At 49.4% G+C, this 17,004-nt stretch overlaps 1 protein-coding gene across 1 annotated transcript; it reads left to right on the top strand.

Annotated features, from left to right (window-relative positions):
* The first annotated feature begins 466 nt into the window (after positions 1-466).
* On the top strand, positions 467-898 carry LOC127559290 (keratin-associated protein 10-9-like). Its single transcript, XM_051992965.1, has one exon. It carries the CDS (start codon positions 467-469, stop codon positions 896-898), a length of 432 nt encoding a protein of 143 aa, XP_051848925.1.
* Positions 899-17,004: the final 16,106 nt, after the last annotated feature.

Raw genomic sequence — 17,004 nt, 5'->3', positions numbered from 1 at the left:
GGATGTGTACATGTGTAAATGCTGAAGCCACTGACCAGCAGTGCTTCTGTAGCCAAGTAACCAACCAATCAGAACTGAAAACTAAAAGCTTGGGGCACTATGACCTGGAGCCTCAGGGGAGGGCCTGTGACTCCTGCCAAGGTTCTGCTGGTGGCTCACACATGTGTCCCCTAGTCGTATCCAGGGAACACCCAACTTTATGGAAGTTCACTTAGGCTGTGAATGTGAGAAGCCTGGGAAAGAGGAAGGGATAGGAGGGAAAGGCCAGGGAGGCAAAGGAATGAAAATATCGGAACCACAAGAAGGAAAGCAGCTGCTGTGTTTGTTGTTACTATACATGTACACCTGCGTGCATGCACACACTCAGCAGAGGGATATAAAAGCCTTGGGCGGAGGGGAAGGAGCACTCCAAACCCATCCCTCCTCCTCTGCTCCTCTCCTGAAAATCCTCCCCACCCCAGACACTATGTGCCACACCAGCTGCTCCCCTGGCTGCCAGCCCACCTGCTCCGTGCCCGTGTGCTGCAAGCCCGTCTGCTGTGTCCGTCCTTGCTGTTGCCCGGCCTCCTGTGTGGCCCTGCTGTGCCGCCCAGCGTGCCCTGTGGTGACCAGCTGCCAGGCAGTCTGTGGAGCTGGCAGCTGCTCCCCCTCGTGCTGTGTGTCCAGCCCCTGCCAGTCCAGCTGCTGCCAGGCTAGCCCCTGCAGCCCTGTCTGCTGTGTGTGTAGCCCCTGCCAGTCTGCCTGCTGCGTGCCTGTCTGTTGCAAACCTACTGTGTGTGTGCCCTTGTGCTACAAGCCTGTGACCTGTGGGGTTGCTTTCTGCCAGGTCTCCTGCTGCCAACCAGCTTCCTGCACCTCCTTGGTCTGTGGACCCTCCTGTGCCCCCTCTTGCTGCTGATCACACTGTCCAAACTGCCACATTTCCATTAGAGAAGGAGATGAGCCTTGAAAATCAACTCCTCAGACCATTGTGTTCAGAGCCTTGTTGACCCATTTTAAGGGGCCTTTCCCCTTGAAGCTTGCTTGAAGCTCTGCTGTTGACCTAGGACTTTCGATGGTTCAATAACTCACTTCCCATGACCTCTGTGGAATAAAGATCCTTTGGATCCAAAGATTCTGATCTTCTCCTTGACCAGTTCAAGGCCATTATAGCCCTTCTCTTTCAGGAACACCACTTTGTAACTGCATCTTTGGGTTCCGATTCTGCCCTAAACGGCAACGTCCACTTAATAAATTCATTTAATCAGTGACATAGCAATCTTTGTCCCATCCTTTTCTCTCATAAGTTTTTATTGAGACTTTCTGTTTTTTACATCATCATAGTTATTCCAAGTGTCCTTCCTCCTCCCAGAGAGTCTGCTCATATGACAAATAGTACTTTTTAGAAAGAAAAAGTGCTCAATTCATGGGGAAAGTCTGAAAACATGTGTGATGGGTCACAAAAAGTTGCACAGGGAGTGTCCTCTCATCTCTTCATCTGAGGCTCACTTGGTCTTTATATAATTTTCCTATCATGTGTCATTATTCTTTCCATTTCCATTATTATTATTACTGTGTAGATTGTTTACTCGGCTCTGCTGATTTCACTCTGCATCCGTTCATGTAGTTTTCTCACGATTCTCGTATTCATTACATATATCACTTTTTAGTCCAGTTTCACCTTCGTGTGCTACAATTTGCTTAGCTCTTCCTCATTTGATGGGCATCTACTTTGTTTTTGGTTCAGCTATCACAAAAAGTACCACTATTAATATTCTGGGATATATAAGGATTTTCTTCCTATTAATGGCTTCCTTGGGTATAAGCCAGGAGGGGAGTCTCTAGTTCAAAAGGTATGGACCTCTTAGACATTTCTTTTGCATATTTCCAAATTGCTTTCCAAAATGGCTAGAGAGTTTCACGGCTGCTCCAACAATGTATTAGTATACTATCCTACCCTCCAATTAGTATTACACTCCAATATTGACTGTTGGTTTTAATCTATTTGCAGAGTATGGAATGAAACCTCTGAGTTGTTTTGATTTGCATTTTTCTTATTATTAGTGATCTGGAGCATTCATTCATGTGGTTGTGAATAATTTGCAATCCTTCTTTTGAAAATTTTGTTTATATCTTTTGAACATTTATTGGGGAATGGGTGTTAGTCTTTTACACACACACACACACACACACACACGTTTATTATTTGTTTATATATCTTGGATATCAAACCCTTATCAGAAAAATCTGATATTTTTCCATTCAACTACTTCCTTCTCATCCTAGGTACATTAATGTTGTCTGTGCAAAAGCTTCTTAGTTCCAAGTAATCAAAGTGACCAATTTTATCTTTTGTTTGGTTAAGGATATATCTCTTATTCGTACCTGTGGTAGGTATATGATCTTTTCTATTTGTTTATTTATATTATTTGTTGTTCAGTCAGGTCTTATTCTTTGGGACTTCATTTGAAGTTTTCTGGGCAAATATCCTTCTTTCTCCAACTCAATTTGCAGATGAGAAAAGGGAGGCAAATAGGGTAAAGTGCCTTGCCCAGGGTCCCACATCCGGTGAGTGTCTGAGGTTGGATTTGAACTCAAGGAGAGGAGTATTTTTGACTCTAGGTACTCTGTGCAGTGTGGTGCCACCTAGCTGCCCAATTTGTTTATAATATGAGCTTTAATATTAAATTTGCATATCCAACTAGAGTGTCTGGGGAATGTGTTGTAAGTGTTGGTCTAAACCTAATTTCCACCAGCCTGCTTTCCAGTCTTCCTAGCAGTTTGTATTGAGTAAGGAGTTTTTCCCTCAGTATTTATATTTTCTACTTTATCAACCATTATTGGGTTACTGATTTCTACCGTCTCTGATTCTAGCCCCCCATTGGCTAGTCTGATTTGTTGATTTATTTCTCTGTTCTTTAACCACACTAAATGATTCTGATGACTGCTGCTTTATAATATAATTTGAGGTCCGGGACACATGTTTTCCAACGCTGTCCTTCCACAGAAAGGCATAGAAGAGGGAGCATTTATATAGTCCCCCCAAAATGCACCTTTTGTATGGACAAGGGGGGCAGAGATAGATCATGGGGTGATGAAAGCTGTGGATGCAAGATATCAGTGCCAGAGCTCCCCTGCTCGAGCTGGAGCAGGTAAAGGAAATGCAGAGCTGGTATCTGGTGCATCTGCGTTCTTCCATTAATTCTCTTTCTCCTCCTACTCTTTGACCTTAACATCTCCTTCATATAAATTGAGCTCAATGACTCGATCCCCAGCTCTAAGCGCTGGAGGTGGGACAGCAGAGACCACGAAATCACTTTGTCCTGAAGCAGGTTATGTAAGCTGTGCACAGCAGACAGCAGATTGGTGGAACAGGCCCCCAGGTGCCAGGGTCAAATGCTGGGCTACGGTGACTGAAGCACAAAGTCCACAGGCAGATCTAGCGCCTCTCCGTGCTCTGAGGTGATACGATCATTTCCCTTTCTGGGACTTGTCAGTGCAGATTCTTCCAAGGGCAAATACATGTGCCCCTCGCCAAGGGCCCAGATTTCTGACTGAGCATCATTCCCAATCTCTCTCCAGATGGAGTCATCCACCGCCTGCCGCTCTGCTTGTTGCCCAGCTTCTAAAAGAAAACCGGAGGGAGATTGGCTCTGCTTCATGCCCCTTCATTCCCTCACATCATTCCTAGTTCCAGTTCTGTGCCCTCATGCCCAGTCATCCCAAGGTTCCACATGGGCCCTGCTGAGATACCGTCTTAGCAGAGGGCCCTTGCCCTAGTGAGCTGTCCACCAGCCCAGGGATCGGGAGACAGCAAATTAAGGGAGAGAGGGCCGGTCCAGTGATAACATCCCCTTGCTAAAGGGGCTGAGAACAGCTCCGTTGCACTGCACGTGAGTGTTCTCTGTCTAGTTTCCCAATGCTGGAGAACTATCACTAGGAAAGACTGATGACTGTTCTACGCTGCCTTCCTCTGCAGGGCGAATCCTCTCTGTGGGCGCCGGCTGCGCCCACGCATCCTGGCCTCTGCTCTACTCTTATATCTCCCCTTGGCTGCTCCCGATATTACTGATATGACCTGAAACCTAAGGACCAGCCTTCAGGGAGCCTATCAGACAGGGTGGATGGATGGCTTGCCTTCAGGTTCAGCTCCTCGCCCCCAGACATGCTCCTGGGTCACTGACTGCGTTGTGCAAACTTGCGCTTGGTCCCCCCTCCTCTTGGGAAGGAGCTTCCCACAAGCTGGCTGTTGGGCGCATCATCCCCCCCATCAGAGCTCTCCCAAAACACCAGATTCTCCCGTGTGCCTTCTTGGCTACAATTGCTCAAGGGCCACGAAACATGTCAGTGATGTCCCCGAGAGCACCTGTATCACTCTCACTGGACAATGCTGAGAGTCTACGTGAGAACAGATTGCAAGACCCTGAGCATTTAACCAGACCAATGCTTGACCAATTCCAAGGGGTGTGTGTGTGTGTGTGTGTGTGTGTGTGGGTGTGTGTGAGTGTGAGTGTGTGTATATGTGTGAGTGTGTGTATATGTGTGAGTGTGTGTATATGTGAGTAAGTGTGTGTGTATATGTGTGTGAGTGTGTGTATGTGTGTATGTGTGAGTGTATGTGTGTGTGAGTGTGTGTATGTGTGTGAGTGTGTGTATGTGTGTGTGAGTGTGAGTGTGTGTGTATGTGTGAGTGTGTATGTGTGTATGTGAGTGTGTGTATGTGTGTGTGAGTATGTGTGTGAGTGTGTGTATGTGTGTGTGAGTGTGTGTGTATGTGTGAGTGTGAGTGTGTGTGTATGTGTGTGAGTGTATGTATTTGTGTGTGAGTGTGTGTGTGTGTGTGTGTGTGTGTGTGTATATGTATGTGCTCTCACTGAGCTTTCCCACGTATAGCTTGCTACGCAGGAAGAAGAGATGGGCTGGTGAGTGAGGGATGCTGGGAAGGGACCTTACAGTGTCAGGAGGAGGTCACCAGGCTCTGGCTGCTGGGAGAGTGGTGGTTTTCTTCATGGAAGGAAACGCCCACAGCCCTGAGCTCACGGCTCCATTAGCGTGAGGTAGGTCCTCAACACAATCTGAGCTTTGAATAAGGCTGGTTTATGAGGGGCGGGAAATAAACTCACAAATCGTGACAGATGGTAGAAGAGCCAGGGACCAACACGTGGATTGGAAAGGGTTGGGGGCTCCTCTGTGTCCCTCAGGGCAACAGGAGGCACCACCCTGGCACTGAGATGTCTCGAGTTGCCACAGGGGCTAGCCCAGCTCACCCCTCCCCCAGCTGGAAGGGCGGATCTCCTTCCAAAATGGGCTTTTCCCCAGCCGGCTCTTTGTGGGCAGTCCCGTGCTATGCTTTAAATCCCACCCTGTGACTCTACACGTCCCCAACCCCGCACAGAAATGAAAGCTTCCCCTCGGGCCGAGCTGGCGCCCGGGACGCCAGGCTCTCCCCTGACTGGCCCTCCCCTGGAGGCCGGCATCGTCGGGCCCCAGAAATGAAGCAACAAGAGTCTGAGGCAGCGGAGAGGGCTCCTCGGGGATTTATTAAGCTCCTGAGCCCGCAGAACTCAGGGGCTCTGTGAGCAAGCAGACCCTGGAGGCTGGAGAGCGCTTCGAAGAGGAAGCTGCTGGGAGGAAGACTGGGAGAGTCAGCAACTGATGGCCTCTCCACAGAGCAGACTGAGGGAAAGTCGGCGCTGGCACATGTGAGTTCAGATTAGTCCCCGCCGCGAGACTGGCTGTGATCACATGGTCACCGCACACACAGGACAGATGGGAAAGGGTGGCTTGGAGGACAGCTGGTCAGCAGCAGGAGGGGGCACAGGAGGGTCCACAGAGCAGGGAGGTGCAGGAAGCTGGCTGGCAGCAGGAGGCCTGGCAGGAGGGGGCCCCACAGGTCACAGGCTTGCAGCAGACTGGCACACATACGGCAGGTTTGCAGCAGACTGGCACACACACGGAGGGTTTGCAGCAGACTGGCACGCAGCAGGCAGACTGGCAGGGGGTGGACACACAGCAAGAGGGGCTGCAGGGACTAGCCTGGCAGCAGCTGGACTGGCAGGGGCTGGACACACAACAGCTGGACTGGCAGGGGCTGGACACACAGCACGAGGGGGAGCAGCTGCCAGCTCCACAGACTGCCTGGCAGCTGGTCACCACAGGGCACGCTGGGCGGCACAGCAGGGCCACACAGGAGGCCGGGCGGCAGCAAGGCTGGACACAGCACACGGGCTTGCAGCACACCGGCACGGAGCAGGCTGGCTGGCAGCCAGGGGAGCAGCTGGTGTGGCACATGGTGGGTGGGGTGGGGAGGATTTTCAGGAAAGGAGCGGAGGAGGAGGGATGGGTTTGGAGTGCTCCTTCCCCTCTGTCCAAGGCTTTTATACCCCTGTGCCCAGTGCGGGTGTGGGCTCAACAAACAGCAGCTGTTTGCCTCCTTTCCTCTCCAACACCTTATTTAGCTGTGGAACTTCCTGGAGCGTGCTGCTCACAGGGAGATGCGGAGTTTTTCCACATCCTTCTTGGCTCTTGGAGAATAGCTGTTTGTCATCCTGCCTCTGCCTCCTATTCGAAGCAGAGTGGCTGCTCCCCCTGCCCCGCGTACATCTTGCCCCCCATCCCCTGGAAACATCCTGCCCATTAGGCCAGAACTCAACGGAGCCTCTCTGCTGAGCTCTGCTGCAGCTAGGAGGGGCTCCTGGGAGCTCCCCAGCAAGGAAACCCCCTCCACCTTGCAGGGCGTGTCTGCCAGGGGACTGGAAATGAAGTGACTTGTACAAGGTCCCCCGACAGTAAGGATCCCAGACACAGTGGGACAGAGACTACAGTGAGCTTCTGTGCCTTGCCTGGGGTCAGCCCAGGGTCATCATCTGAGGCAGCCTTCGCATGCCAGCCTTCCTGCCTCCAAGGGCAGCGTGCTATCCCTGCCCGCCTCAGGGCCTCAGCAGACTCCCTTCCTCCCTTTGGGACCATCACTGGGTATCTGTTAGTATATATACCTAGAAATAAGAGAATATATGTACACATAGGAATGAGAGAATGCTGCCGCCAACAGCTATGGGACCTCTGAGGGGAGAAGGCTCTCCTTGGTCCCCCCAGGACTCCCGGTCTGAGGGGACCTTGGGTCTGGACCCCTTCTCATGGCCTTGTTTTTGAATGAATGAAAATGAAATACGCAGGAAACTGAGGCTTAGTGCAAACCAAGGTGACAGTTCCCCAACTTTACAGATGGGGGAGGTCTCTGGTCAAGGGAGCCCACGTTTAGAAGCCGGGGTCTGAGACAATCAGAGAAGTTTTGCTGAAAAGCCTCAGTGGCCCTGGCTTCAAATCCCAGCCCTGCTTCTGGTGGGCCAGTCTGGAGCCCAGCTTCCCTTTATTCTGGCCCCCAAGTCCTCAGGGGGCCTCGAGTGGTCTCTGAAGTGGGCTGTGGGCCTTGTGCCAAAGCCTGGAGCAAACTCATGAGAAGAGTAGTGAGAAGACAGGACCTCTTCTGGGCACCAGGCAGAAGTGGAGGGTAAAGGCCCGTCTCCCCAGGTGCTGCTGACCGGCCAACCCGGCCTATGGAGCTGCGACTTCGTCCTGTGGGGGAAGGACGGGGGAAAGGCCTGGATGCACAGCACTGACCCAGGAGTGAGGGGCTCGGCTTGGCCTGCCAGTCACCTGATAGCTGGGGAGGAGAGCGCCCGGAGAGAAGCCTCCTCCTGCTACTCCCCCAATGCCTGTGCCCAGTGAACAAGAGAACCATAAGCACATGCACGTTTGTGTCAGGGTGGGTGATGGGGGAGGCACTGGAGATGGGGAGGACCCTCCTTCATTCTCCTTTCTCACGGTGGCCTCCTTGTCTCACCGGGAACTGCCTGATGCCAGAGAGGGCTGGCACCCCAAGGGAACTTAGAGCCTGGCACAATGTCCTGTACAGTGGGAAGCCCTGGGAAAATGCTGGAAATGGAGAGTTACACAAGATGTACAGGGAGAAGCTGGCAGTGAGAGTCTGGGGGCTGGACAATCTGGATAACAAGTGCAGAGGGGTTAGAAGCACCCTATTAATTCACATTGTGATGACTTAGGAGCCTTGCCCCCCACCCCCACCCAGCACAGAAATCAGGCACATGTAGTCTGACTTGGGCACGTGACCAGCAGGTTTGGGGTATGAATCCTAAAGAAGCAGGAGCTCGTCTCTATGGAGAGAAGGGTAGAGGCTGGGGGACCGCCCTGGGCCAGTGATCCTGGAAAAGTATCTCTAGGGATCTGGCTCTCTTTTCTCATTTGTAAAGTGAAAGAATTAGATTGGCTGGTTTCTAAGGTTCCCTTCTAACTCTAGGGGTGGTGTCCCATGATCCCCGTCTCAGGAAACAATGCAACAGGCTATTAAGATGCTAGGGGAGGATGTAAGGAAAGCATCTGCTGTGTTTGTTGCTGTGGCGTCCACACACACACACACACACACACACACACACACACACACACACTGCAAAGGAGTATAAAAGCCTGGGGCAGAGGAGAAGGAGCACTCCAAATCCATCCCTCCTCCTACACTCCTCTACTGAAAATCCTCCCCACCCACCCACCATGTGCCACACCAGCTGCTCCACTGGCTGCCAGCCCACCTGCTCCGTGCCCGTGTGCTGCAAGCCCGTCTGCTGTGTCCGTCCTTGCTGCCGCCCGGCCTCCTGTGTGGCCCTGCTGTGCCGCCCAGCGTGCCCTATAGTGACCAGCTGCCAGGCAGTCTGTGGAGCTGGCAGCTGCTCCCCCTCCTGCTGTGTGTCCAGCCCCTGCCAGTCCAGCTGCTGCCAGGCCAGTCCCTGCAGCCCCTCTTGCTGTGTGTCCAGCCCCTGCCAATCCAGCTGCTGTGTGTCCAGCCCCTGCCAGTCCAACTGCTGCCAGGCTAGTCCCTGTAGCCCCTCTTGCTGTGTGTCCAGCCCCTGCCAGTCTGCCTGCTGTGTGCCTGTCTGCTGCAAACCTGCTGTGTGCGTGCCCATCTGCTGCAAGCCTGTGGTCTGTGGGGTCCTCTCCTGCCAGACATCTTGCTGCCAGCCAGCCTCCTGCACCTCCCTTGTCTGTGGACCATCCTGTGCCCCCTCCTGCTGCTGAGCAAGTCTTTGGATTACTGAGGCACAGCTTAGCTGGCCCACTGGAGAAGTCTTTCCTGGTCCTATACAATTCCCAGTGAGAAGGAGACGGTTTTCCCAGAAAGACTCTCTCTGAAACCTCCATCTCAATTGAAGGAAAGATCTTTTGGCTTGGAGTTCAAGAACTGAACTGGCTTTGACTGGAAGAACTGGCTTTGACTCTCCCACTGGGTGACCCGTCAGGTCACGCCTCTACTTCAGTTTTTACATCTTTAAGGTGAAGAGGAAGCCCAACTGATTTATAATGAGGACAACATAGGATTCCATAGATATGAAACTCTGCAAACCTGAAAGTGCTCCCTCAGTGACCAAGGGGAAGAGATTCAGCTTATTCCTGACCAGTTTTAGGCCCTCCAGGAGGCTGGGGGTTATGACCCCTTTCACATCTCTTTCTGGGCACCTCCCCAGCTAAGGAAACCACTCTTTATTGCACTGATTTACTCCTACTTAACAACTTAATAAATCCATCAGATCTTCCATATATGTTCATGTTTCCTCTTTCATTGAATGGCTTGTCAAAACCCCAATTCCTGGGGCAGTCAGATGGCCCAGTGGCTAGAGCATTAGCCCTGAAGTCAGGACGACTTCGGCTCAAATTTGGCATTAGACACTTAACTCTTCCTAGTTGTGTGACCCTGGGCAATTGCCTTGCCAAAAAAAAAAAAAAAACAATAAAACTTCCAATTCCTTTGGGAGAGTGAGAACAAGTGTAATTCTGCCCAATTCTGTTCAACCACACCAATATCAATTCAGTTCCTTTTGTTCTCCTTGTGTTAGGGCCACCTGTTAGGTGGAGTGAGTGAGGATGCCTGGAGAGCTGACTTGCATTGAGCAGAGCTGGGGATGGCCACCTGCTCAGGTTCTAAGAGAAAAGAGAATTATCTCTAAACTCCATTGATTCTGAAGTGGGAGGGGCTCAAGGGAAAGGAAAGAGAAACCCGGAAGGGACAAAAAGCCCACTGTGAAGTCAGAGAGGAAACAGTGGGGGAGTTACTATTTTCTGAATATGCAAATAGCATTTGGAACTGTTTTAGGGGATGTCCACAGGGCAATGGAAAGAAGCTTGGAGAGGATCTTCAGGCAGCTGTGGCTTGTAATAGTGAGAGGAAAGATAGATTTGGCAGGCTTGTGAAGATACAAACCCCCCCACCCCCAAGAGGTGATGGGGTGGCCATGTGCTGTGATGAATGCTCTGCTGGCATAGTTGCTGTTACTGTTGCTGCTGCTGCTGCTATTACTGTTGCTGCTACTGCTGCTACTATTGTTGCTGCTGCTGCTGTTATTGTTGCTGCTGCTGCTGCTACTGTCATACTGTGGCTGCTGCTGTTACTGTTGCTACTGCTACTGTCACTGTTACTATTGCTGTTGCTGCTGCTACTGTCATACTGTGGCTGCTGCTGTTACTGTTGCTACTGCTGCTGTTACTGTTACTGTTCCTACTGCTACTGTCATACTGTGGCTGTTATTGTTACTGTTGCTACTGCTACTGTCACTGTTACTGTTGCTACTTCTACTGTCATACTGTGGCTGCTGCTGTTACTGTTGCTACTGCTACTGTCACTGTTACTATTGCTGCTGTTGCCATTGTTACTGCTGCTGCTGCTACTGTTGCCATTGCTGCTATTACTTTCATTGCTGCTTTTACTGTTGCTACTACTACTAACCCTAAACTCTAATTCTAACCCTAACCCTAACCCTAAAAGCACCCTGCTATTTAGCAGCAGAATAGGAGATACCCCATCCATCTTTTTGAGAATTCATGGATTTATATGAGTCCAGGGCAGATCTAGACAGATACAGATGCAGAAAGGCCATTTTCAAAAGAAGTTTCAAGGATTAGAACTCCAATCAGTAAAGAAGAGAGCCCCATGTGGAATGGGACAATGTCAGTGAAGGGAGGGTCTCTGAAGAGAATTTTGAAGCACTGCAATACCAGGAGTTGGAATCTGCCTTGACCTATTCTTCCTATCAATGCTATACATGTTTGTGTGACATTTGTATCACCAGAGTTACAGGGTTTGAGGGGACAGAATGTACTGTAGTTGCTGTTTTTACAATGCCATTTCAACAAATGTCTTTGCTAAGAGCTAATCATATCTCCTGGCTGATAGTTGATGGGTGTTCACAATGTAAAGAGTGTAAACTCCTAGGATTATCAACCCTCTCTGTGTACCCAACCCAAGAGTTCAGGGGCTAGTGGATGAAGAGTAGGCAATACAAGGGCAATGGGTGATGACTTGGAACTCAAGTTCTAGTAGGTTGAAGAGTTATTTTTCTAGATTCTCAGACTTATAACCGTGAAGGATGTAGAAGACCCTTACCCAAAATGATTACTCAGAGATCACTCAATAGAAGGCAGAAAAGTCGTTTATTAAAAACCTTCAGAGGATGAGCCGTCCTATCTCGAGATAAAAAAGAGAAAGATACACAGCTTTTATACAAGAGATTATATCACAAGTAAGAGAGCATTGAGAGGGGGAGGGGAAGGTATCTAATTGGTTGTTGCTATTTGGGGAGATTGGAATGGAAGGTTTCTGTTTCCTCGAAATCTCCTGATTTCTAGGAAACAGAAAATCAGGCCTTCAGGTTTAATCCAGCAGATAGTGGTCAAGCAAATAAACTAAATATTGAAAAATGTCAAATACTGATAAATGCCATCAGCTCAGGTTAAGTAAATATGTTTCTAGCTGGCCAAGGCTCAAGTCGATATGAGCCTGAACATATACAGGTCATAGGGGAAACACAGACATAATGAAAATAAAATACAGAAAAAGAATTCATCCATTCCTGTAAGTTCTTCACCTTATCTCTCTATTCCTCATATAACCATAGTGTCTCCTCACTCACCTCACACCCCTAGGTCCCCCAGCCTCAAATGGAGACTTCTAAACACATTTTTCTTGCCATATCTCCCTGCCTCTCAGAGCCTCATTAGTCTAGCTAGAAATGTTTAGTGTCTCTGTATTCAGGAGCCTTGCCTAGATGTTCTCACCATTCTCCATTCTCCCACAGCTCTCAGCATGTGCCCACTATCTGTCCAGTCCTGGAGCTTAGCAGCTTGTTTATGTAAGTCACTTCAGCCTCTCCCTGGTATGGCCCTTCTCAGCACCAAAGGAAGGGTTTCAACATCTCCTCTGCTATTCCAAGGAGCAAAAAAAAAAAAAGACTGAGAAAAGACTATTAGATTTGGTATCCTTGAGGACAGAGGTCTCTCTAATTTGATAGGCGAGAAGCCAGACTACAAGGGGCTGTCAAGTCAAGAAGCATGTGAGTGGTTCTGGGCCTAGAGCTACAAGGCCTGGAGTCAGGAAGACCCACACCTACTCTTGTACCTATATATATTCTCACATACACTCATAGTCTCCCACATACAATCACTTATGCACACACACTCATATCCTCACATACATACACATACACACACTCTCACTATATATTTATAATCTTACAATACATACACACATATACACATACTCTATTGCACACACATCACCCCCCCACACACTCACACTCTTACATACATGTATACTCACACACTCATACTCTCACAATATTTATATATATTTTATATATTTATGTATTTACATTATATATACACATACTCTCACAACACATACACACACTCATACTTTTACATATACATACACTCATGCACACTCATACTCTTACACATACATACACCCCACACTCTTACACACTTGCACACACATCCACATAGTCACACTTACACAAACATACACACACTCATACTCTCACATACATACACACACTTGCACATATGCTCAGTCTAATGCACATGTATGTATATGTGCATGTCAATAATTCTCATAATGTTTTGAAGAAATGGCTAATCAGAACGTGAGAGGGGTGTTTTTTGTTTTCTTAGACATCTTTTGGAACACTCATGTTTGTGATTCCCTCCATAATAGTCAATTCCCTCACTTTTCGCCATCTCTAGAGGACTGATCCCCTTCCTCCCTCCAAGATTGTGGGAAGTGTAAAGCCCACATAGCTCCTGAATGTTTGCTTGGTCGAGGCTGGTTACCAGCCATACTTTTTGTGCCCTTTGGTGGATCTTCTCTTTCTTCCTTCAGCTCACTGGGGACGTGAGGCAAGAGTCTGGATGCAGAGGTCCCACTGCCATGAATAGAAAGATGTTTCTGATCCATCTCGGCAGATTCTTTCCATTTCCCCCTGTGGCATTGTTCCGATTTCCCCTTAGATTCCTCAGGGGGAGACGGCTCCGTGGGTTCATCACAAGGCTTTCTGGGAATCTGATTTTTCCTCCCCTGATTCTGGGCTTTCTATGAGACAGTGCTGCATTGCTTGTTTCACTACTTCCTGAAGGAAACTACTTAAAAACGTTAGCTAACATTTGGGGATTTATGAGGAGAGGCATTCAAATGTTGGGTGGGAGCTACAGATTTGTCTTCAATGAGAACTCTGCAGAGCAGGCAGCCGTGGCTCAGGGGAAAGCCACCTCAGCTTTCCTGTCTATGAAATGGGAAAGTTGCTGACTCTATGATCTCTTCCATTCCTGAATCTTAAATGACAGATGCAGTGGAGTGAACATACCGTGATATCCTTACGACAATTCTCAAGAAAGGCCCAGAAAGAGAACTAGAACATAGATTCCTGGACAGTGAGGTGGGATTTCGGATTATTCATTTTCAGTTTTGCTCGGAGACAAAGTCAATAAATCAGTTGAGGTCAATGAGAGTTAAGTGGCGCATCAGCTACAAGAAACTGGGGGTCAGCAGCATCTCCCCTCCCACCACCACTGGTGTGACATAAGCAGTGAGTCAGAGTGGGCAGCGCTTCACTGGCTATTATTCCTATCTGACTTGAGATACCCAAGGAGCAAAAAGAAGTTGAGGACTCAGTTTGTCTGGGATGGATTCCAGGCCTTTATTGGGCTGATGCCGGTGCCTAGATTCCCATTACAAGGGAGCAAGGGCCCACTGAACAAACTGTTCCTCCATCAGAGAGGGAGCTGTCCATCATTGTAGGCAATGAAGGGAGACGGAGACTTTGCATACAGGGATCTCTTTGCCCTGAGCTCCAACGAGGTCACCAATCATCTAAGGTCCCTTTATGGTACTTGCTTTGGTTGCCCAGAGAGGGCTTGCTTCAGTGGAGTGGAAAATGAAGCCGTGGGCACCTCTTCCAGGCTAATTTAACTAGATGTCGTGGAGGACTCTTCCTTAGCAGCAGGAGGGGGAACAGGAGGGTCCACAGACTAAGGGGGTGCAGGAACTTGGCTGGCAGCAGGAAGTCTGGCAGGAAGTGGTGACACAGGCTACAGGCTTGCAGCATACAGGCACACAGACAACAGGTTTGCAGCAGACAGGCGTGCAGCAGCTGGACTGGCAGGGACCAGCCTGGCAGCAGCTGGACTGGCAGGGGCTGGACACACAGCAGACAGGGCTGCAGGGACTAGCCTGGCAGCAGCTGGACTGGCAGGGGCTGGACACACAGCAGGAGGGGGAGCAACTGCCAGCTCCACAGACTGCCTGGCAGCTGGTCACCACAGGGCATGCTGGGCGGCACAGCAGGGCCACACAGGAGGCCGGGCGGCAGCAAGGACGGACACAGCAGATGGGCTTGCAGCACATGGGCACGGAGCAGGTGGGCTGGCAGCCAGGGGAGCAGCTGGTGTGGCACATGGTGGGTGGGTGGGTGGGGAGGATTTTCAGGAGAGGAGTGTGGGAGGAGGGATGGATTTGGAGTGCTCCTTCCCCTCTGCCCAAGGCTTTTATACTCCTCTGCAGTGTGTGTGTGTGTGTGTGTGTGTGTGTGTGTGTGTGTGTGTGTGCATCTGTACCATAACAAATAGAAGCTGTTTTCTTTCCTGTTGCTCCTCCTACTCTTCCTCCTCCCAGCTTATTAATCTCCTGAATAGATCCTTGTCCAGTGTTTCTTAGACCATCAGATTGTTACTTGTAATTTGGGTCTCCTCTGAGGTCACTGTTCTCTTTGTTTAATTATGTCTTCATAATGATTCCCCCTTCTTCCTAGAGCTCTTGGGTGAGTCTTCAAAGCAGGAAGCCTCCCCTTTCTGGTGTTTTCTTCATTTCTCTAAGATTGTCTAGACCCAAATATTTAATGTATTTAATGTATCCAGTGGCAAGGGGAATGGGGTGTAACCTTCCAAATTTCGGGGTTTGGACCTCTTCCTGTTAGGTCATAGGGAGTTTCAGGATTGCTGAGTGAGTGGAATGCTCAGTGGTCCCCTGGGCATGTGTGTTGTAGCTAGGATACTGTCCTGGACCAAACATCACAGGGAGAGAGAGCCGTCCTAGAGGAAAGGTCATTCCCTTTTTCTGGACCTAAATTGAAAAGTGCCATTTTTAGGTTTGGAGATGCCATCCACACCCTGCCCCCTGTGCTCATAAGGCTTCAGTGGTTTCTGAAAATACAAGTGAAAAGTCCACTGGCTGAGTCTTTCCCAGCTTTCAAGCTTCTTTCCATATTACCTCCTTTATCACATTCTCTTTCAGCCAGACTACCCTGCCTACTGTGCCTTATAAACAACATGCCATTTCCCACCTCCATGCCTTTGCCCAAATCCCCCCCCCCCCTTGCCTAAGTGACTCTCCCTCCCTTCTTGCTTTGAGACTAAGTTAGGGCTTAAGCCCCTCCTGATCCCTGAAGATTCCAGCCCCCTCTGTCCTTCTGAAATGACCTTGTATTGTCTGCTCTGTCTTCATCCTGTTTTCCCTGGTAGGCTGCAAGTTCCCCGAGACCAGACTGTCTCCCTCTTGTCCTTGGATGCTGCCCCTGACAGGCAGGAGAGTTTCCTGAATGCTTGTGAAGAGCCCACTTGTAGTGATCTTCTTTTTTAAAAATAAGTAGAATAGTTCTCTCTGGGAGAGAGGTGCAAGTTTCTCGGGGAGGTTTTCTTGGAGGCAGCTTTAGTATCAGTTGAAAGTAATAATCACCTCAAAACGCAGCCAGGTGATAAAAGTTCAGATCTTTTATTGTCTCTAATATAGCCCGGTTAGCTTAGAGCCCTCCGAATGTCTCCAAATCCAAGGGTTTTGTCCTTCAGCCTCTGCCTCTGCTTTCTTCTGCCTCCAGCCAGCATAAAGATGGAATGAATCTCTTGTCTCCTTCACCTGGGGCTCGGCCAGCTTTCTGGTGAGTCTTTCAGACCAGCTTGGTCTCAGTGGGGGGAGTGCAGGAGCCCAGCCACCAACCACAGTGGTGTGAGATGAAGATGAATCTGGTTGTCCGCTGAACTCTCGACTCGTAGCTTCTTCCTCTGAAAACTCTTTCTTCGGCCACCAGCCAGCCAAGTGGAAAATATTCCTTCTTGCCTCGGAGAGAGAGCTTCTGGCGTAATTCCGCTGAAATCTGACCGAGAGCCTCTGTCTGTTTCTTTTATACAAGAGGGAGGAATTGTGGGATATGAGAGAGAGGGATTATGGGTTTTCTCTCTGGCCCTAAGAGCTTCAAGGGAGGTGTGAATTCACAAAGTTACAAAGTTTACTTTGTGAAACTCCCATACTTGTGAACTCCGATGAGTAAAAGTGTAAACACAAGCATTGTACAAATTAGTTCTACTTAGTACCTTCTTTCAGGTTCTGGCCCAAAACATCTTGTAAGATCAGATCAATAATTTATCAACTCTAATGAGTTTGCAGTTTGTAAAGATTCCAACACCCACTCTCCAACTTTCCAGATGTTCCCGGCTTTCTGGGGCTACAATGCTACCTGTGTCTCAATAGTGGGTGACTGGTAACTCAGGAATTATCAAACATGTGAGCCTCTGCAGGTCCCCCATTTTATCCTTCTCCTGGCTGTGCTTGGGGGGAAGAAGGCAAGAAGCCTCATCTCTCTCTTGGCTAATATCCCTCCACACCCCTGCAGACAGTTGTCAAATTTTCCCTTAGAATGA

Source organism: Antechinus flavipes, chromosome 4 (genome assembly GCF_016432865.1).
Source record: "Antechinus flavipes isolate AdamAnt ecotype Samford, QLD, Australia chromosome 4, AdamAnt_v2, whole genome shotgun sequence".
Taxonomy (NCBI): domain Eukaryota; kingdom Metazoa; phylum Chordata; class Mammalia; order Dasyuromorphia; family Dasyuridae; genus Antechinus; species Antechinus flavipes.
This window is presented reverse-complemented; position numbering and strand designations above follow the sequence as displayed.

Coding starts and splice junctions, on each gene's coding strand:
- LOC127559290 (XM_051992965.1), top strand. CDS start 467: ATGTGCCACACCAGCTGCTCCCCTGGCTGCCAGCCCACCTGCTCCGTG.